General features: G+C 45.4%; 1 protein-coding gene across 4 annotated transcripts in view; it reads left to right on the forward strand.

Moving 5' to 3' along the window:
* Positions 1-23,214, forward strand: part of prkn (parkin RBR E3 ubiquitin protein ligase) — a 1,175,275-nt gene that overhangs the window by 928,727 nt on the left and 223,334 nt on the right. For all 4 annotated transcript variants that reach the window (XM_059986467.1, XM_059986469.1, XM_059986470.1 and 1 more), the window contains one exon: positions 17,400-17,461. In XM_059986467.1, the coding sequence (XP_059842450.1) occupies positions 17,400-17,461 (62 nt within the window). The remainder of the gene's footprint in view (positions 1-17,399; positions 17,462-23,214) is intronic.

Below are 23,214 nucleotides of genomic sequence, written 5' to 3' on the forward strand. Positions count from 1 at the left end.
AGCCATGGGGAGCAGGTGGTGGATGGTTGTATGTGCAACTGGTGTATATCACAAGTCCTGATTATGTGACCATGACGCCAGGCAGACAGTGTCTGAAGAGCATTGATAATGGCTGGGTTCACCCATCTGGTAAAGATGCTGTCCAGAAGAAGGTAGTGGCAAACCACTTCTGTGGAGAAATTTGCCAAGAATAATCATGGTCTTGAGACCATGATCACCCATGTCATACGACACAGCACATAATGCTGATGATGACTCCTATTTTGTCTAATAGCAAATGCACCAGTTAATGACTGGGATTCTAAAGGTCTCATTCTTTGTGGGATCACCTATTCCATTAAAACGCTTTGGTTGAATGTCCCTCTGTGAACTGAAAGGAAGTGCAGAAAGAGAGTGCCAGCAGAACTGCCAAATAAGAGCAGCTTAATTGGTTTGCAGGGAGAAAAGAAAGAATTCTCTCTGTAGCCTAAAATAATATCATCTGACTGGGATAGTGGGAATAACATGAATTTCATTGAGTATAAACACAAGAAAGTCTGCAGCTGCTGGAAATCCAAAGTAACACAAACAAACTGCTAGGGGGGCTCAGCAGGTCAGGCAGCATCTATGGGCATCAGAAAACAGTCATGGTCAATGTTTCAGGCCGAGACCCTTCTTCTGGACTGAGAAGGGAGGTGCTTGACCTCTGTCACGCACTTGGATTCACCTATCAACTTCCAGCTAGCCTCTTTCCCTTCACCTCACCTTTTCATTCTGGCATCTTCCCCTTTCCTTTATTTTATTTAGAGAGTGCACTTGGCTTGTTGAAGTAACTTGAAGCTACCAACCATCTACCCACAGTTGCTGCATTGTTGACTGGCAGTTTAGTTATATACAATAAATAAGATGTTGCAGGCTTTGTCTTGCTGGCTGTGGCCAGTCTGTACTTCTGACTGGCAGCAAATCACAAGGTTTCATGACTGAATGTAGCAGAATAGTGTCAAGCCTGCATACCATCTGTCTTGCACTGTTTTGTGCACTTTATGTAGTCCCGTGTAGGTCTGAAGTATAATGTTGTTTTGTGTTGTTTCACCATGGTCCTGGAGGAACGTTGTTTCATTTTTACTGTGTACTGTACCAGCAGTTATGGTTGAAATGACAATAAAAGCGACTTGACATAAAAAGAATTGACTCAAATTCCAAGTCATTTTTAGTAACATTTTGGTTTTAGTGATGAAATATACTAAAGTTACAGGTTATGAGTGGTCAAGGTATTAAATTACAAGGGTTATACCATTGTTCTTCCTATTCATTTGGTGACCATGGACCATGCCTTGGCTCGGTGCATCTTTAGTATAACGCATAGATATTGATTTTACTTGAGATACTATCAGTAAGATCAACATTCTTTATTAGTCTAAGGAAGTTCTCCTTCTTCTCCTTCTTAAGCAGAACCCTCAGACTGAGGAGAACTTGCTTCCATTATGGTTCTGCAGTTATCTGCAGTAAGGCCAACTTGGGAATTGCAGGCTATGGTAGAGAGGGCAGGAGCTGGCTCATGGGGTGAGTAGTTGAGTAGACTGTGAGGCAGTAAAGTCCCTTAATCACTTATGCAGGGCCTCCCAGTTATGGCATTGAATTTCTCAATATCATCCCGAATGCTCGTCTTCATGTTGAGTGATAATGGGCCAGCAATTCCCAGCAGTCAAGTAGGATCTTGCATTTCTTTAGGGAAATTGTGAACATAGTTGAATCTTTTCCTCTGACTGTCTGGTAATCTTCTCCCCGATGGAACCTTTAACAGGATATCTGCCTCAAGCAGATACAGACAAGGCCGCTCAACTTAACCAACTTAGGACCTCAGTACAAGTGATGTTGGCCTTGGACAGGACTCTGATATTTGTTCACTTATACATACAATCATCTATAAGGATTTTGCAGAACAGTGTTGATAGCATTTTTAAACACAAGAGATACTGTAGATGCTTGAAATCCAGAACAATGCACACAAAATACTGGAGGAACACAACAGGTGTAGGGGCACCTATGGAAATGAATAAACAGGTGATGTTTTGAGCTGGGGTGCCTCAGCACAACTGGAAGGAAAGGGGAAGAAGCCAGGATAAGAAGGTGGGGGAAAGGTGGTTGAAGTAGGAAGTTGGGAGTTGATAGGTAGAAAAGGCTTGAGAAAAAGGAACCTGATAGAGAATAAACCATGGGAGAAAGGGAAGGAGGAGGGGCACTGGGGGAAGTGATAGGAAACTGAGGATAAGGGAAGAGGTAAGAGGGGCCAGATTGGAGAATTGATGAAGCAGGAATGGGAAAGGGTAAAAATTTCTGGAAGTTGGAGAAATTGATTTTCATGCCATCAGAGTGGAGGCTACTGAGACAGAGTATGAGGTGTTGCTCCTCCAACCTGAGAGAGGCCTCATTATTGTTAAAATGGTTGGCTGCCAGGAATTCTGTTTTTTGTAGATGGAGCAAAGTCCCTTGACAAAACAGCCTCCCAATCTACTTTGTACTTTGGGTCTCCAGGTAGTGTAGATGACCCCAACAGATTCACAGGGTGCATGTTGCCTCACCTGGAAGGACTGTTTTTGGTCCTCAATGGAGGTGAGGGCAGAGGTGAAGGGGCAGGTGTAGCATTCACTTCTTCTGCTTGCAGGAATATGTGCCAGGAGGGAGATTAGTGGGGAGTGACAAATGGACAAGGGAATCACAGAGGGAGCAATCCCTGTGGAAAGCAGAGAGTGGGGCAGACATAAAGACCTGCAGAAAGTGGAGAGTGGAGAGAGGTCATTTTTCCCCATGCTGTGAGTTGCCTGTTGTAGGTAGTCTGGGTCTCTGAATCAGAGTCAGATTCAGATATATGTATCACTTATGCATCTAAGCATTCAGTGAGAACTGCATTGCTTGCATCAAAATGGATGTGCTGGAGCTTGCCTGCAAATGTTGGCATACATTCTGGTACCAACATAGCATGTCCACAATGTTCAGCAGAACAATATAGTAGTAGTAAGTAGCTGTCGATCCCAGGGGATTGTGGGTTTGCGCCTCTGGTGGGCTGAGTCCTCTCCAGGGCTAGCCTGGGCAGGAAGATTTGAAGAACCGGCTGTTGCCCCTGCAGCGGGTTCTCCCTCTCCATGTCACTGATGTAGTCTAAGGGAAGGGCAAGCGCCAATACAGCTTGGCATCTGTGTCGTTGCAGAGGTTGCCAGAGTGAAGTTGTAAACAACATCAGACTGCTTTAGGGGCCCTGGCTTCAGATTTCTTCCTCAGGGTTTACTCCCGAAGACTTTCCCATGGGTGGGCATGACTGCAAGGCAGCGGAGGTTTAAAATCAGAGTTTTCCTTCTCCTAGGCGGGCTGTTGTCCAAGGCTGATGAGCCCCACCTGCCCGAAGCAACTGGTTTTGAGGTGCCAGTGGTCCACCTTTGCCCCTTCATTTGTCAGTAGAAACAGTTCTGCGAGTCCTAGCAGCTAAGCCACACATGAAGGCCAAGAGTTGGACTTGGTTGTCCGAGGCTGTTAGAGACACACACCATTTGGATCACTTTATAGGTAGTAGGAGCTTATCCCCACTATCAACCCCGGCTATGACAACCTTAGGAACCAGAAAAACATAGAACTCAACAAAACAACCCCCTTTTCCTCTCTCCAACAACTCACACATGGACAGTTCTACAACTCCAGGACAGGGCCCTGGACCTCTAGTCTATAAGCTCTGGTAATCAGGCAACAACTTCTGAATTTCCCATCCAACTCCGGTCTTGACACTTGCAGGACCCCGAACACCAAACACGCTGACTGACAGCCCCTTCCATCTCCTTGTGTCTCCTACTCAGTCAGACAATCACTGACCTAGGACAGTGCACTTCACCCTCCATCCCCATGTCCACATTGCTGGCTTTTTGGGTGCAGAGCAGAGGGCTCAACTGCTGATGTTACTCATCACCCATCCTTAAATTTGAATTTAGCTGCCGAAATAGTGTATTGACCCAAAGCATCATCTTGGAAAACACACTGGTGCTTTTATAACAGAGAATTCAATGCAAGGTTTCCCCCCAATACAGTGGATACAGGACAGCATTGATGGCATCTTTTTAATCCAATTTCTGCCTAACAAATTAGGTGACTGGACTCCCCTGACCACACGTACACGTAACTGAAGCTGGTCTCCTTGGTGACCACTTCTGCCATAAGTAAAGACTTCAATCATGTCCATACAATCCCCTTTGTAGCTTCAGAACATCGAATTCAGCTGTTGTCATTTTGGAACCTGATGTGACAATAATTCATTTATCCAGCACAAATTTCGCGATCTGCTTATCCACTCTGAGGCTGGTTTTGGTGATCCATGTCACTTAGTTTGGAAAACAGTGCTCACTTCTTCGCTCAGGCTGTCTCTATGTGTGGGTGATGGTCAAATTCTGCAGTTTTCTCATGGCACGTTGTTTAGCAAAGTCCACCTTCTCAAGGTGCCCCATTTTCGGACAGAACCAGCAGAATGTTTGCTTGCAATCGGACCATTGGGCATAACTTTCCCTATAGTGATGGCATCTTTGTAGAGGCTTCCGTGATCTCTGTGGAGACTGTGGGCTGTGGGTCGGTATCCATCGGCAAACACTAACATTCTCGGAAGGGGGTCTTGCTCCAGCACTGCCTGAATCAGTGGTGATAAAGGTGGCTGAGTTTGTGCAAGGTCTCTCTTGACTGTCTCCTGTCGAGCATGCTTTGTCCCAGGACAAATCATTTATTTTGGCTTGGAGGCTCTCCTATGTCCTCCCATCCTGGACTCCAACTATTAATGCTTGGATAAGCATCACCTCTTTGAATTTTTCTTTGGGAAGTATATAGTATTTGGACTTGCTATGCTGCACCGCTAAGGTCAGTCTTGTGATGAAATCTTCTATGCTCTTGTTGGGGGTCTGTCGCCACTGTGAAAGCCTAAAGGGTGCTCTAAATATATTGTCCTGCATCCTCCAAACATTGTCCCAAGCTCAAGTGAGTCTGTCAGTTCCTATTTGTTCTGTAGTTGCTGAGCATCAAAGTCTTTCTGCCATGTTCTCTCAAGTGATTGTGAAGCAGCTTGAGTTTCTGTAGTTCCTCCAGCTTGGCTGTGGGTGAAGTTGATAGGAATTCAACGTAGTCCAAGAAGGTCTTCTTCCATAGCAGACAGGTTCCAGGGATCGGCTTTGCCATAGCTGCAGCCCTAAATGGTAGAGCAACCATTCTTGTTTTGGTCCTCATCACCAAAATGTTATGTATTGTGCGGAGCAAGAACTACAACGGAACCTAGAACATAGAACAAAGAACAGTACAGCACAGGGATAGACCCTTTCGCCCACAATGTTATGCCAAACCAATTAAAATAGTAATCACTCAGTGAAACTAATTTCTTCTGCCTACACAATGTCCATATCCTTCCATTTTCTTCACATTCATGTCCCTATCTAAACATCTCTTAAAAGTCCCTAATGTATCTGCCTCTATCACCACCCTAGGCAGCATATTCCAGGCACCCACCAATCTCTGTGTGAGGAAACCTGCCACTCTCATCTCTTTTGAACTTACTCCCTCTCATCATAAATCCAGGTCCTCTGGTATTAGACATTTCAACCCTGGGAAAAAAAAACAGTCTGTCTTCTCTGTGTATGCCTTTCATAATCTTACAAACCTCCATCAGATCTCCTCCCAGTCTCCGCCACTCCAGAGAAAACAACCCAAGTTGTCCAACCTCTCATTATTGAACATGTCCTCTAATCCAGACAGCATCCTCATAAATCTCTTCTGCAGCCTCTCCAAAGCCTTGACATTCTTTCTCTAATGGGACAAACAGAATCCATGCAATATTCCAGATATGACCTAACTAGCATTTTATAAAGCTGCAACTGTGTAGTATTAAACATTTGTACAGAGTCATGTTAGTAATGTTATAATAGTACGTGCTCAGTAACTAACAGTGTGGAGCTACAAACTGGGCCTGCCAAGATGAAAGAGGTGCACACTCAAAAGCCCATTCACAAAGGAGAGTTCCTGCCGCAGATAGGAGACCCAGTCGATTCACCGTGTAATTGTTCAACCATGGACCATATTCTTGCTAATGATCTGATAGGGTACAGGACCTTATAGATTTTCAGTTATAGTACTTCATTGGCACAGCAAAACATCTGAATATAGAGCCAGGAGAAGTACATAGGTGTCAAACTCAGTTTGGGTTACCTCCCAACATTTCTACTTACTAAAGGACATAACTTTCGCGTCTGGCTTTAGATAACAATGTATTTTCTTTTCTGAAGCGGTAGGAAAAAGTTTCCAAGGTCAACAGAAATCCCTATCTTCTGCAATGCTCCCCACTCTCAATGCATTTGCCCTGGCTGCAGCATCTAGCGCACGTGCAGACACCCATGGAGGAAGTGTGTCAATGACTTGAGACACAAATGAAAAGCTAGAGGAGCTCAGTGCATCAGGCAGCATCTACTGAGGGAAGTGGGCAGTCAGTGTTTCAGATTGAGACCCTCCGTCAATTCTAGAAAGAAAGAAGGGGATAGACAACATACAAAGGTGGGGGGAAGAGGTGAAACAAGAGATAGTGGATGATAAGGTGGATTCAGGTGGGGGGAGTTACAGGTGGGGGGGTGAGACTGGGAATTATGTCAGCAGCTGGGAGGTGATCAGTGGATGTGGCAAAAGGCTGAAGAAGATGTAATTAGGACAGTGGATTAGAGAATAAAGGGAAGGAGGTGGGGAGGATAACTAGTAGTAAGAGTACAGTATATGTGGGTGATGGGCAGATGTAAAAAGGCAGGGGTAATGGGGACAGGTGGGATAAGGGAAAAAAGGGTCAGGAAATTAGAGAAATCAATCTTAATGCCAGCATGCTGCCCTCAGTCTAACTCTTTCCCCTTCCCTCCCTCTCAATCTGTCTATCACCCACTTATTCCTCTCACCAGCTCCACCCCACCATCCCTCCTTCCCTTTGTTCTGTGGTCCACTGTCCTCTCCTATCAGATTTCATCTTCTTTAGCCCTTTGGTACTTCGACCAATCACCTCTCAGCTTCTTCCATCACTTCCACTCTTCCCCTTCCCTTACCTCACCCAGATCCACCCATCTGCTGCCAGCTTATGATCCATCCCTTCCCCTCCACACCGGCTAACTCCCTTCTTTCACCCCGTAGATGCTGCGTGACCTGCTGAGTTCTTCCAACTTCTTGTGTGTTGTTCCAGATTTCCAGTGTCTGCAGAATATCCATGTGAATGACTTGTATCGTTCCACCTGGCAAATCCAGTGACCCTACAGTATGGAGCAATGTTTGTATTTGCAGAACCATCCTCATATTACCATGGTCTAACTGATTCACAGTTTTGTTTGGACATCATGGCAATGGGGAAATCAGACCTGCAATTGACGGAAAGTCACTGACTTCAGCCCTGTAGGATCTGGTTTAATTATTTTAATTGTGCTGTCATTTGGTCTTTGACCTCAGTGGGAACCGCTTCCTCTCCCAGCTTAACATGTCATATTATGTAGTTAATTAGAAATATAGCACTTGTTCAAAAGTATGCTGCTCCTGACCTTTCAAAGTGTTCCACTTCATCTCTATAGAAAAGTAGACCCAAATTAATTTGTAATTTTAATCTTGCAAAATACTCTATTTTTAACAAAATTTCCTCATCAACTTTATGCATGCATTTCTGAAGGGAGCTTCTTGTTACCGATGTAATCGCCTGCAAATGCTATATGAATGAATTAATTTGGAAAGGAACTGGTTGCACTGCCATATCTGAACCATGGCTGACTCTGAAGGATATCAATGAACACCGAGAGAAAGCAAACAGACTGATCGGCAATGATGGATGTTTCATGCTGTGTTGTACACCCGTTAGTCACTGAGACAAAGATAAGAACATACTGCTTGGGTGATCAGGTGGCCAAAGTGAAACGCAGGGGAAAATGCACAACCGCAAATGGTGAAACACCATACAGAGATACAATTTCCAAACCACAATAGTAGCGCAGTCAATGAAAAGATGAGAACTTAAAATCTCAAACTGAGGATCAATGAAAAGCAGACAGTAGACTAAAGTGTTCCTTGGGGAAAACAAAACAATGGGCTTTGCAAAAATAGCAAAAGCCCAATTGCAACTTGCAAAAATATAGCAGTGCTCCATGGGTTACAAATAGCTGTTTTATTTACAGTAGGACTTCAGGCATCTGCTGCCATCTGGGAACTCAATTTGAGACCACATTTTTGACTTGCAGTCTGTTTGGGTGGTGAACTGTTCACAGGAACAGAACCTAGGGAGGACCAGTACCTAATAATCGTTCATTCATTATGTACCATATCATATGATATGGACAATCATAGTCTTTCCATGAGCATGAATGTTCTTGGCAAATTTTTCTGCAGAACTGGTTTTCCATCACCTATTTCTGGGCAGAGTCTTTACAAGAAGGGGGACCCAGTGTCTGCCTGGCATCAGTGGTCACATAATCAGGACTTGTGTTCCACATCAGCTGCTCATACGACCATCCGCCAACTGCTCCGATGGCTTCATGTGACCCAGATTGGGGGGCTAGGCAGGTGCTACACCTTGCCCAAGGGTGTCTTGCAGGCTAGCAGAGGGAAGGAGCACTTTACATCTCCTTTGGTTGAGACAAATCTCTGCCCCGATACCCAGTACCTAATAAAACATAGAAGAATATCTCCCAACACTTAAGTGGATTTTCATCCATCAAACCATGTTTGGAAATATTAATACAAGTGACCAGGAGGAAGTTTATAAAGAATGCTTTAAGGAAGAGAGAGATGAAAGTACAATAAACCCTTGAGGGGGAGTTCCAGAGTTGAAGGACTAAGCAGTGGATGGGTTTGCTGCTAGGTTGAAGGAAATCAAGAGATTCCAGAAGGAACAATGAATTAGCAATGGAGAAAGGGAGGCTGGCGGCTATTGTGGTCTTGGAGCACCTGACCCTAAATGAAAATTTTAAGATCAGGCACCTGCTGGACAAGGGGAACACAGCAGCAATGCATACTAGATTTTGGAACAGGATGAAGATTTCAACAGCAGATGGCCAATGCTATAATGATCATTAAAAATTAAATGAAGTAAATGTGATGACTATTTAAAACAAATGTAGTGCCAAGATGATTGGCACATTTTCTTCAGAACTGAGACACTTAATACTGATTCCAAAGGGATCACTGAAGAGGGCTGGACTGATGGGAAACAGTCTAAAGCCATTCCTGTTTACAAACAAAGAAGCAAAAATATCACTCTCATTTCAGCATTCCCAAATTATGAAAAATATAAGAACATAAGAAATAAGAGCCACATGTCCCTTGAACCCTCTCTGCCATCCCAGCTGTTCCTATCTTAGATTCAGTCCCACTTTCCCGTCTGTTCTCCAAACCTCAGAATAAAGATCTATCAGTCATATTCATAACTATATTCAGCAATTCAGCCTACACATCTCTCTGGGGTTGAGAATTCCAAATATTCATGATGTTCTGAGAGAATAAATTATTTCACACATAATGAGGAGGAGTTAATTTCAAGATTTCCATTATGCAAAAATGTAGTCAAGAGCAATTGGCATGATTCACGATGTCTTCACGCCTTCTTCAGAACTTTGGCCAATTCATCTCAAATACCCTACTAGAAGCCTACTGCATGATCTTCCTGAAACTCAAAAACAGCAGATGGTCACATGGAATACTGCTGTCTAAAGTTTAAGCCATGAGTTCTTAGGGTGAAGTCTGGGAAAGAAATAACAAACTGGTTGAAGGAGTGGGAGCAGCAGGTGAAGAGGGCTATTTCAGGGGAGAAGGAGATGGTGCTTAGGCCTAACACTGGTATTCTAGATGGTTAAATTCACAAACATGTAGATAGGGACATTTAGAATTCATGAGGGAACTTACAAATTGTAAAATCATTCTGACAACTGCCTTATACCAGTGTAGAAAATAGCACTTGTGTAATCCAGATCCAGGTATCTTATTTCTTTGAATTTCTGTGCAGAATGTGGCCGTTGTCTTTTAGGAGATGATGGTCGGCCTCCTTTTAAACCACTGCATCTGATGCTTTCACAGAGCTCTTAGGTAAGGAGTGGCTAGAATTTTACCCAATGAGGACAAAGGACAAGTATGATTACTACTCGGAGGGCTACTTGCATATAGCAGTGCTCGCAAGTGCCTGTTGCCTTCGTCTTTTTTGGCAGTGAATGAGGTTTGGAAGCTCCTGGTATGCCGCTGGAGTGCAGCTTGTAGATGGTACAGGGTGAAACCAGCAGTATAGAGACTGAATGCTTATGCTTCTCGATTAGCTGCTCTGCCCATACGGTGTGAAGCTTCCCATGGAACCCTACCTATCCAGGAAAGTGGAGAGAACTCCATCACAATTCTGACTTGTGCCCTGTACATTGTGGAATTACTTTGGACCATCAACTCAGACATTCGCAATAGGGTGGCTAGCTCTTCGAGTGTCTGGTAGGTACAGGCTGTGGTGAATAATGATCAATAGGATGTTGGTCACAGGAATAGCATTACCTCAGTGTAGGCTGCCATTTGAAATGGATACCGTTTGGTACTCCCGCGACACAAAAGTTAGTCGACATATCTCAAGTTTGGAACTGGTCCAGCACTTGCAGCATGCAGGCATGAAATGCTTCATTTTCTCAGCAATCATTGATTAACATCTTCATATTAAACCATCTAATGGTCATGGATGATGAGACTGAAGATAGCTCACCTGAGAAATAGCTGTACACCTAACACCTAATGTTTGAAAAGTGTATAGGAGCTGTTCTGAGGTACTGCAGACATAAAGTTGATAAGGAGACTAATGCAAGTGTATTTCTGAAGGAAGCAATCACACTGTTAATTGAATGTGCAGGCATTGAAACTGATCATCTAGAGTCTAGTGAGACTGAAAAGTAAAAATTAGATTGAATAAAAGCAATTTTAGGAAATACTCAGCAGGTCAGACAGCATGTGTAGAGAGAGAAAGGGAGTTAATATTTCAATTACCTTTCACCAGTACCATGACAAACTGGAAATACAACCTACTTAAGAAAGTAGTAGTCATGAATTTGTTGAGATTGTTGAATTCATTGCTGAGTTCATTAGATTACAATGTGCCCAGTGCGAAGGTGAGGTGCTGATTCTCAAGGCTGTATTGGGTGTTGTTGACGCACGGAAGGAGGTTACAGGCCAAGGAGTGAGGGAAGGTGTGCAATTGGAATGGAAGAGTGCCTAAATGGTAGGCAAGTTAAAACGCAGGGTCATCCTTGCAGACTAAAGGGAGGTGTTCTGAAAATCAAATACCTAACCTGCATATCACTACCTTAGTGCAGAGCAGGGGTCCCCAACTTTTTTTATGCCATGGACCCCAGGCTGGGAACCCCTAGTGTAGAGGAAACCACAGCATGAGCACCAAATGCAACACACTTCAATGAAAGATGTCGATATGAATCATTGCTTCACACTGTAGGGCAGTTTGTGTCTCTGGATATCGAGAAGGGACTAGTTTTTTATCACCTCTGTGTGCAAGGGTGGATACTGAGGAGAGGAAAGGAGAGGTGTTGGAGAATGAACCAGGAGGGAATAGTCATTTCACAATGCTGAAAGTAAAACGTCAATGAAAGTCAATAAAATGTCAATGAACGTCATTGAAGTTGGTAGAAATTACAGCGACAGATCGTCAGTGATTAACAAGCCACTCTCAGCTGGCATCACCACCAACTGTGTCATTCAGTTTCTCTTCGTCTCCACCCTATCACAGATATTGCTCTGCTTCACCCCTGTTTTAAATGGTAAAAAAATTATTATTTAAAAAATAAAAATTTACAGCATGCTGCTGTGCAGAGGGACTTGGGAGTGCTTGTGCATGAATCACAAAATGTTGGTTTGCATGTGCAGCAGGCTATCAAGGAGGCAAATGGAATGTTGGCCTTCATTGCTAGAGGGATTGAATTGAAGAGCAGGGAGGTCATGCTGCAACTGTACAGGGTACTGGTGAGGCCACACCTGGAGTATTGTGTGCAGTTCTGATCTCCTTACTTGAGGAAGGATATACTGGCTTTGGAGGTGGTGCAGAGGAGGTTCACCAGGTTGATTCCAGAGATGAGAGGGTTACGCTATGAGGAGAGGTTGAGTCACCTGGGACTGTACCTGCTGGAATTCAGAAGAATGAGAGGAGATCGTATAGAAACATATAAAATTATGAAAGGGATAGATAAGATAGAGGCAGGAAAATTGCTTTCTCTAGTAGGTGAGACTAGAACTAGGGGACAGTCTCAAGATTTGGGGAGTAGATTTAGGATGGAGATGAGGAGGAACTGCTCTTCCCAGAGAGTGGTGAATCTGTGGTATTCTCTACCGAATGAAGCAATGGAGGCTACCTCAGTAAATATATTTAAGACAAGGTTGGATAGATTTTTGCATAGTAGGAGAATTAATGGTTATGGAAAAAAGCAGGTCGTTAGAGATGAGTCCATGGCCAGATCAGCCATGATCTTATTGAATGACAGAGCAACTTGATGGGCCAGATGGCCTACTGCTGCTCCTAATTCTTATGTTTCTTTTCTGCAGCTTAAAGCATGCAGACAAGATTCTATATATCCCAGTTGTGATAAGACTTGAATGCTAGCTCTGTTTCTTGCTCCAGCGATGCTACCAGATCTGTTGAACATTTCCAGTATTATCTATTTATCTTCCAGATTTCCAGCATTTCCATTTTGTTTGGCTATTCCTAACAATTGCATTAGCTAACAAAATGTCTGTAAAGTGCAGTATTCTAATTCTAATTGATCATATCTTGTACAATTAACTATGGAAAAAGGGTCATTTAGTTTCTTTATTTGCTTATTTGCTATTAATCAATTCACTTAATGAATCAGAAGTTTGATGCACCATCAATAACTCACACTGAGACGTAAGGCGAGATATCGGCTTTTATTGACTGGAAGAAGGAACCAGGAGTGAGTGTCTATCATACAAGGTCCTGGAGACTGAGGCCGATCTTCAGGCCGCAGGTCTCCTTTATACAGGGGCCTGTGGGAGGAGCCACAGGAGCAGTCAGCAGGGGCGTGTCCCGACAGGCACATAGTTCACCACATTCACCCCCCCTTCGTTGGAAAAAGTCCTCATGTAGCGAAGGTTCTTACAAGTCAAGCCGATCAGGCGGTCGAATCTGTCGCTGCGATCTACGTAGCACCGGCTGTGACCGCATAGGTGCCGGCAACATTGGCGATTGCACAGGGGACGGGGGTTGCGCGTGTTCTTGCCCACTAGGCGCCGGTGATCCCTCATGCATGTGTGAGGCGCCTGGTATAAATGCGTACGAAACGCCCGGTATACAAGTGTCGTGAGGAGTCTGTGTAGGGCCTGGTGAGTACGGTGTCACCTCTGGTGCAGGGTTCACAGTTACCGGAGAGCCTTCAGGGTAGTGGTCTGCTGCACCTGCGGGTGCCAGGTCGCGGATGGAGACCGTGTCCTCCCGCCCATCAGGTAAGACCACGTAAGCATACTGGGGGTTCGCATGGAGAAGGTGAACCCTCTCCACCAGCGGGGAGTATTTATTGCTCCTCACATGTTTCCGGAGCAGCACTGGCCCCGGGGACGTCAGCCAAACTGGTAGGGTGGTCCCAGTGACAGACTTCCTGGGAAAAGAGAATAGGCGTTCGTGAGGGGTGGCATTGGTGGACGTACATAACAGAGAGCGGATAGAGTGCAGTGCCTCAGGGAGGACCTCCTGCCATCGAGAGACCGGCAACCCTTTGGACTTGAGGGCTAAAAGTGTGGCCTTCCACACTGTGGCATTCTCCCGCTCTACCTGGCCATTACCCCGGGGATTATAACTCGTGGTCCGACTGGTAGCAATGCCCCTAGCTAGCAAGTACTGGCGCAGCTCCTCACTCATAAAGGAGGACCCTCTATCACTGTGGATATAGCAGGGATACCCGAACAGAGTGAAGAGCTGGCGCAGGGCTTTTATGACGGACGTGGCAGTGGTGTCGGGGCAGGGGATGGCAAAGGGGAACCGTGAGAACTCGTCAATAACACTGAGAAAATAGACATTGCGGTCAGTGGAGGGAAGGGGGCCCTTAAAGTCAACACTCAGGCGTTCAAAAGGGCGGGTGGCCTTGACAAGTTGTGCCGTGTCAGGACAGTAGAAGTGCGGTTTGCACTCGGCACAAATTTGGCAGTCCCTGGTCATCGTCCTGATGTCCTCCAGGGAGTACGGCAGGTTCCGAGCTTTCACAAAATGGTAAAATCGGGTGACCCCCGGATGGCAAAGTTGTGCATGAAGGGCGTACAGCTGGTCGAGCTGTGTGCTAGCACATGTTCCCCGGGATAGGGCATCAGGGGGCTCATGGAGTCTGCCAGGCCGGTACAGGATATCATAGGTGTAGGTGGAGAGTTCTATCCTCCACCGCAAAATCTTATCATTTTTGATCTTGCCCCGCTGTTGGTTGCTGAACAGGAACGCAACCGAGCGCTGGTCGGTCAGCACAGTGAATCTTTTGCCAGCAAGATAGTGCCTCCAGTGCCTAACAGCCTCCACTATGGCCTGGGCTTCTTTCTCCACCGCGGAGTGCCGAATTTCAGAGCCTTGGAGGGTGCGAGAAAAGAATGCTACTGGTCTGCCTACCTGATTAAGGGTAGCAGCCAGAGCGAAATCGGAGGCATCACACTCCACTTGGAAGGGAGCGGTCTCGTCCACTGCATGCATCGTAGCTTTGGCAATGTCCGCTTTAATGCAGTTGAAGGCCGCGCAGGCCTCAGCAGAGAGGGGAAACGAGGTAGACTTGACCAGGGGGCGAGCCTTGTCTGCGTAATGGGGGACCCATTGGGCGTAATAGGAAAAAAACCCCAGGCACCGTCTGAGGGCCTTGAGAGTGGTGGGAAGAGGGAGCTCTAACAGGGGGCGCATACGTTCGGGATCAGGCCCAATAACCCCGTTTTCCACGACATACCCAAGTATAGCAAGGCGGGTGGTACCAAAAACACACTTGTCCCTGTTATAAGTAAGGTTCAGAGCTGCGGCCACTTGGAGAAACCGTTGGAGGTTGGCGTCGTGATCTGGCCTGTCATGACCACAGATGGTGATGTTATCCAGATAGGGAAATGTGGCCTGCAGTTGGTACTGGTCCACCATCCGGTCCATTTCCCTCTGGAAGACAGAGACACCATTCGTGACACCGAAAGGGACGCGCAGGAAGTGATAGAGCCGGCCGCCCGCCTCGAAGGCGGTGTAGGGGCGGTCCTCTGGGCAGATGGGGAGCTGGTGATAAGCGGATTTCAGATCTATTGTCGAGTACACCTTATACTGAGCAATCTGGTTGACCATATCCGCGATGCGGGGTAGGGGGTATGCGTCAAGCTGCGTAAACCTATTGATGGTTTGACTATAGTCCACCACCATCCTATTTTTCTGCCCAGTCCGAACAACAACCACCTGGGCCCTCCAAGGGCTTGTGCTCGGCTCAATGATCCCCTCCCTGAGCAGCCGCTGCACCTCCGACCGAATGAAGGCCCGGTCCCCCGCGCTGTACCTCCTGCTTTTGGTTGCCACAGGTTTACAGTCGGGGGTCAGGTTGGCGAACAGCGGTGGGGGAGGGATCTTGAGAGTGGAGAGGCTGCAAGTGTCGGTAGCGCAGCTGTTGGCCTGGTTCTGGATGGGATGTGTGTGTCCGTGTGTGTGTGTGGTCAGTAGCGGGGTATGTGAAGAAGTCCCACAAAACTGAGGATTCTTGACAGTGAGTGGTGGGAGGGGCCCGTCGTATACCATAGTCACACTTTCGAGATGGCTCTGGAAGTCCAGCCCCAATAGCACAGGTGCACACAGATTAGGCATGACCAGCAGTTCAAAGTCCCGATATACTGTGCCTTGCACCACCAAAGTCGCTACACAACCCGCCCGGATGTCTGCGGACTGCGACCCAGAGGCCAAATGGAACCTCCGACTGACCGGCCGCGTTGCAAGTCCGCAGCGTTGCACTGTGTCCGGGTGAATAAAACTCCCAGTGCTGCCCGTGTCAAACAGGCATCCAGTCCAATGCCCCTCCACCTGGATGTCCATCATGGACCTTGCAAGCTGGTGTGGGGCGCTTTGGTCGAGAGTCACAGTGGCCAGAGTTGGATCGCCGTCGGGGTACCCGGTCAGCATCGGAGGGTCGGGGGCGGGTCCTGCTGACGCCGACAAAGATGGCCGCTCACATCCGGGGTACCCGGTCAGCATCCGAGGATCGGGGGCGGGGCGTGCTGACGTCGACAAAGATGGCCGCCCACATCCCGGCATGCAAGATGGCGGCCCCCACGTTTCACCCGCAGCGCTGCACTCCGCTCGAGGTTGAGACTTACAGACCTTGGCGAAGTGGCCCCGCTTTCCGCAGCTGGAGCAGGTCGCTTCTCGCGCTGGACAGCGTTGTCGAGGATGTTTCTTTTGGCCACAGAAATAACAAAGCACGAGTTGCTTACGGGCCACAGCCGTGGTCTGGGTCGGGGAGCTCGTGGAATCGCGACTGGCGGCGGCGTTGGCGAATTCGCTCCCGGGAGCCGGCGGTGGCGGGGTCTGAGGCGTCCACGAAACCGGCGGGGAATCGCGCGACTGGACAGCGTCGGCGTTATGCCACGCAGCTTCTAGAGCATTGGCCTTCTCTATCGCCGAGCTTAAGGTAAGATCCGAGTTCTCCAGCAGCCGCTGGCGCATGTACACTGACCTCAGTCCCGTCACAAAGGCGTCTCGCACCAGCAGCTCCGCATGCTGTTCTGCCGTGAGCGTCTTGCAGTCACAAGCTCGGACGAGTGTCTGTAGTGCTCGGAGAAACTCAGCGCACGATTCGCCAGGCCGCTGTTGCCGGGTAGCTAAGCGATGTCTTGCGTAGACGGTGTTCACCGGCCGCAGGTACTGTCGTTTGAGGGCGTCCAGTGCCCCTTCGTAGGTCGGCAGTTCCCGGATAAAGGAGTAAACTTTGGAGGAGACCCTCGAGAGTAGGATTCTGTGCATAACGGCGGGTTCAGTCGCACGAAGCTCCGCCAAGTACGATTGGAAGCATGCAAGCCAGTGTTCAAAAGCGAGAGCTGCGTCAGGGTCTTGAGGGTCCAAATCCAACCGGTCCGGACGCAAAACGGGTTCCATGTTTTAAAACTTCCAGTCAATAAAATTGATGCACCATCAATAACTCACACTGAGACGTAGGCGAGATATCGGCTTTTATTGACTGGAAGAAGGAACCAGGAGTGAGTGTCTATCATACAAGGTCCTGGAGACTGAGGCCGATCTTCAGGCCGCAGGTCTCCTTTATACAGGGGCCTGTGGGAGGAGCCACAGGAGCAGTCAGCAGGGGCGTGTCCCGACAGGCACATAGTTCACCACAAAGTTACAAATCAATCTCAACTTTTTTTTTCCACAGATGGCTGTCAAAATTCACTCATTAAAGAAGTGCATCACTTCAGAATACTTGGAATTGACCAGGTGAGTTAAATGCTTGCAGATAGTTCATATACACACATCTACATGAAGGGCTGTTGCAGGAAAGCAGCATCCATCATCAGAGACCCCCAGCACCCATGACAAGCTCTGCTCTCACTGCTACCATTAGGAAGAAGCTACAGGAGCCTTAGGATATACACCACCAGGTTTAGAAACAGTTATTACCCCTCACCTATCAGGCTCCTGAACTAAAGGAGATAACTTCACTGAAATGTTCCCACAACCTACAGACTCACTGTCAAGGAATCTTCATCTCATGTTCTTGATATTGTTTATTTATCTATCGTTTCTTTATTTTTGTATTTGTACAGTTTGTTGTCTTTTGTATATTGGTTGAACACCCAAGTCAGTGCAGTCTTTCATTGATTCCATTCTACTATGGATATATTGAGTACGCCTACAAGAACATGAATCCCAGGGTCGTATGTGGTGACATACATTTACTTGTACTTTGAACTTTTCCTGCCACAAAGCAAGGTTTGCAGGTGAACATCCACATGGTACAGCACTGTGGGTTGTGAGCCTGGATGAACTAAAATGGAAGCAGCAAGCAGCATCTTTGAGGTAAACTGTCCTTCTATCCACCTTAACAGATTGCCAGTTCGTACCCCTGGTACTTCCAAAGCTTTATCAACAAAAAAAAACTGTGGTTCTCAACTACATTGTCCTGTTTGCTGACATTAATCCACCTTATAGACACATGAACAAGGAAACTCTAAAGTTGTGAAGTAGCATTGTGTCGAGGTTTGCCTGCACTGAGCCCAAGTCTTTGGGGAACTGTTGTAGTATAGGCAGCAGGTGGTGCTGCCCCACAGCTCCAACTCCTCCAGTTTGATCCTGACCACCAGTGTTTTTTTGAGTGAACAGTGTACATTCTATCTGTGACTACATGGTTTATACCCAGGCACTTTGGTTTCTACTTGTGTTCCCAGGGCTTGCTAATTGGTAGGTTAAATGTCCCCTGGGGTAGGTGGATAGTGGGTGAATCGGGATAGCATGCAAAAGATTGCTGGGTAACTATTAGAGCAATGAGATTGATAAATCTGCATAGCCTCAGTGGTCTGATTTCTCTTGCTTATAGTACCCATTGCCCTTTGTTCCCCCACCACCTTGTTTCCCTCATTCTTGAGGCCCTCTCACCCCTTCCATTTCCATCCCCTACCCTCATGACCTTCTCACCACATCTCTCTGGTTCCCCACATTCCATGGTCTACTGGTCCTCTCCAATCAGATTTCTTCAGCCATTTACTCTTCCACTTATCTCCTCCCATCTACTTAGCTCATCACCTTTCATGGCCTCTGCACCCTCCAATCTTCCATTCCCTTCACCTGGATTCACCTATTACTGGGTACTCTCCCTCTTCCTCTACTCATTTTATTTCAGCTTCTACCCCTTTCCAGTCCTGGCAAATGGTCTCAGCCCAAATCATTAACTCTTCATTTCCCTCCATAGATGCTGCCTGACCTCCAACATTCTGTGTATGTTGCTCAACAAACCAAATATCTACCTCCAAGTTAATTGAAAACATGAATATGTAAATCCAGCTCCATTTACCAGTGCTAAAATAACCTTCATTGTTCCTGGCCAAACATCACCCCTGACGTAGAACAGTCAGAGGTATTGAAGCATTGAAACCCATAGGCTCTTATGTACCCAGGTATAACAATAGAGCTAGGGATGGTAACTCAATACGACAATACAAACAGCATCACTAGAAATGAAACTGTTATAGTTAAGCTCTGAGTTTTCAGCACAAGGCCTTTAAGTACAGATTTTCCATAAAGGAATCTGACAGGCAATAACTGGCAGTGTGAGTTTTAAAGGGACAGTGACAGCTGACCATACTCTGGGGAGTTGGAGTGCTGAAACTCAGATGCCTACCACTATTCAGTCAGGACCATGGTGTCAGGTGGTCAGTGGAGTGGGGTGTTAATGATTATCTTAGTTGAGGGAAGATTTGACTTGCAGTTAAGATCCTGAAAAGGCATTCAGAAAAGACAACCAGTCTAGGGTGTTTGGAAGTAGGTACAGAGGAGATGTCAGGGTTTTCCTTAATCCTGTCTGCCAAGGCCTTCTCATGGCCCCTTCTGGCTCTCCCAATTTCATTCTTAAGCTCCTTCCTGCTAGCCTTATAGTCTTCTAGATCTCTATCATTACCTAGTTTTTTGAACCTTTTATAAGCTCTTCTTCTCTTCTTGACAAGATTTACAACAGCTTTTGTACACCACAGTTCCTGTATCCTACAATCCTACAATCCTTTCCATTGGAACGTACCTGTTTGGTTACAATTTAGAAAATTCTTTGGGATATTTGGTTTTTCACTCTCTAGTCCCATTTTTTCAAATTTTTTAAACCTTCTTTGACTGATATAGTTTTTAAAGAATGGAATAGACTAGGTATTAAATGTTTTCAGGATCTGTTTGTTGGAGATAGTCTTTCCCCATTTGATACAATCTTCATAAAGCTCACTTTTTTAGATATTTACAAATTGGAGATTTTTTGCGTTCTCAACTTCATACATTTCCTAATTGTCCAGATAAGAATTTAATTGATACATTTTTTACTCTGAAACCTTTTCATTATGGATCTATTTCTAATATTTATAGTATGTTGTTGGCAATGAGAAACATTCCGTTAGACAAAATTAAAAATCTCTGGGAATAAGACCTACAGATTTCAGTTGGAATGAAATCTTTAAACTTGTTCACATATCTTCGTTATGTGCATGTCACTCTCTTTTACAATTTAAAGTGGTTCATAGAGCCTATATGACTAAAGATAAGCTCTCTCATTTTTACTCAGGTTTTTCTCCATACTGTAATAGGTGTAATGTCGAAGAGGCCTCTCTAATTCATATGTTTTGGTCCTGTCCGCGGCTTGATAAATTTTGGAAAGAAGTACTTCAAACTTTCTCGGAGCTTTTTAAAGTAAATTTTAAACCCAATCCTCTGACTGCCTTATTTGGCATTATTGGAGGAAATGATTTTACTCTTAAGCTGAATGATCTGCATATTTTGGCTTTTATTTCTCTTTTAGCCAGAAGAGTTTTGTTGCTTAAATAGAAAGATGCTGCTCCACCTACTCATGCCCATTGGTTGATTAATGTTACGTCATGTTTAAATTTAGAGAAAATTAGATGTTCTATTTCTATACCTCGACTAGATTTTTTCACATTATGGGGACCTTTTTGGAACTACTTTCACAATCTTCAACTTGATCAGCAATGATGATGGCTACTATTTGTTTGAATTTACGACTATATATCTAAGATTGTTTTTTTCTTTTCTTTTAACCAAACTGCTATTCTTTCTCTCTTTTGTGTTTTTTTTTTGTTATGGGGTTTTGATTTCACTTTAGATTAGAATAAAATATACCTTTCCAATATTATGGTTAACTTATTATACATAGGTATGTGGCATTTTAACCTTGTTTCTGTTTCCATAATATCATAATGTATTTTGTATTCATCTATGCAAGTAATTAATAAAAATATTGAAAAAGAAAGAAAGAAAATCTCCTACCACAACAACCCTGTTATTTTTACACCTTTCCAGAATCTGTCTCCCTATCTGCTCCTCAGTGTCCCTGTTTCTATTGAGTGGTCTAAAGAAAACATCAGTGGAGCTATTGACCCCTTCCTGTAACTAATCTCCACCCACAGAGACTCTGTAGACAAGTCCATGGGCAGGTAGGATATGTCCATACATGGTCTCCTCTACTGCCATGATGAGGCAGGTTGATGATCAGGTTGGAGGAGCAACACTTCATATGCCGTCTGGGTAGTCTCCAGCCCCTTGGTATGAACATCGAATTTTCTAACTTCCAGTAATTCCCTCCCTCTCCCTTCCACCATCCCACTTTCACTCTGCCTCCTCTTCTAGCTGCCTGTCACCTCTATCATGATTCTGCCTTCTTCTACTACCCATAGTGCTTTTCCCCTACATTCCCTCTTCAACTCTCCTGCCTATCCCCTCCCTGCTTCCCCTCCCCCACCCCTTGATATTTCCTCTGATTGGTTTTTCACCTGGCATCTTCCACCCCAACTTCTTTTAGGGCCCCTGCTCCCTCCTTCTTCAGTCCTGACGAAGGGTCTCGGCCCGAAATGTTGACCACTCACTTCAACGGATGCTGCCCGACCTGCTGATTTCATCCAGCTTTTGTACGTGTTGATTCTTCCATGACTTCCTCCTTTTCTGCATCTGTGACACTATCTCTTATCAACAGTGCCACGGGGCGTGGCACCTCTTTTGCCTCCCTCCCTGTCCTTCCTGAAACATCTAAAACCCAGCACTTGAAGTAACCATTCCTGACCCTGAGCCATCCAAGTCTCTGTAATGGCCATAACATCATAGCTGTTGAACAGTTGGGGCAAGTGGTGATACCCGCTCCCCCAGATGAGACGGGGCTGGTGCTCCAGATGAGGCAAGGCTGAATGAAAGCAGGCAGCACAAAGTTGTGCTTTGCTAATGTCTTGACAAGCACTACGATGAAAACAAGGGAGTTAAATACTGCCATAATGAAATAATAACTAGCTGACACATGCATACAGTATTCACAGACACAATTGCCGAATCTGTGGTGCAGCCGAGTCTGTGGTTGTGACAGAAAGGTAGCAAAGGTAACACCAATAATTAAGAAAGAAGAGGGAAGAGAATAAGCAGACTAGATCGTCTTGACATCAGTATGACAGAAAATTATAACATTCAGTTTTTGTCACAACCATGGATCATTTTTAAAGAAAAATTTCTTTTTTCGTCAGTTAGTATGTGGATTTTATTTTTCTCGGTGTCACTTTGTGTGTATGCTTTGACCTTGGGTTGTCCTTTTATCTCTAATTGTTTTGTATTTTCACTAACCCTGGTTTTTCACATTGTTTTGCTGGTGTCTCATTATAGATCATGGGGATTGTTAAACTCTTTATATCACTTTCATTCAATTTGGGTTAATTTAATTGTCACGGTAATGTCAATATCTGGAATTCCCATGTGCTCCAGGGTATATTCTGGAGGGGCATGCCAGCCTTCTTTGTGGTTCCTTGTCAGGTGAAACTCACACTGAGTTCTTCTGTGTATCATCAGTGATTCTTTTCATCAGGATTCAGTATTATTTTCCTGAGCTCTTGTTAGTTTTCCAAGTTTTGTAATAAATCCTTTGTTTAATTTGAATTGTCAAAGTTTCTCTGATTCCTGCACTTGAGCTTGCTGTTGATCCTCACATTATTAAGCAAGTGATAACAGGACCCTTTAAAAATAATAGTAACATTGGATGGAGTGAGTGTGGATCTAGAAATATCATGTTGGCCTGCCTGTTCTGGAAATTTTTCAGGCAGAGAGACAGTAAGCCACCCAGCCCTCCTGTGATCAGCAAGCTGATCGACACCAACTGCTTCCTTGCCGAGCATTACCTGCCTTTCTTCTGATTATTTTGTAGTACCCCTTCCCCTCACACACTACCATTTCACATTCCCAACCAAGCACAGAAATCTTTCCATTCCTTCCCTGATTCCAGATCAAAGCTCCCCTCTGACTGCAATTTGACTCTCTCACTTTGATCTGTGTGCAAGTTGATCTCAATTCCTCCCCTCCTACAAACACATATTCATCTAGATCTGTCTCCCAGCCCAGCTGCAAGCGATGGGATTTTAGCCTGATCTTGTTGACAAAGTGGGAAGTCTGGTTTATGGTTGATTAAAACGCAGAATCTTCCGGAATATTGACCTCTATTCTGCTGTGTG

This window comes from Hypanus sabinus, chromosome 12 (assembly GCF_030144855.1).
Source record: "Hypanus sabinus isolate sHypSab1 chromosome 12, sHypSab1.hap1, whole genome shotgun sequence".
Classification (NCBI taxonomy): domain Eukaryota; kingdom Metazoa; phylum Chordata; class Chondrichthyes; order Myliobatiformes; family Dasyatidae; genus Hypanus; species Hypanus sabinus.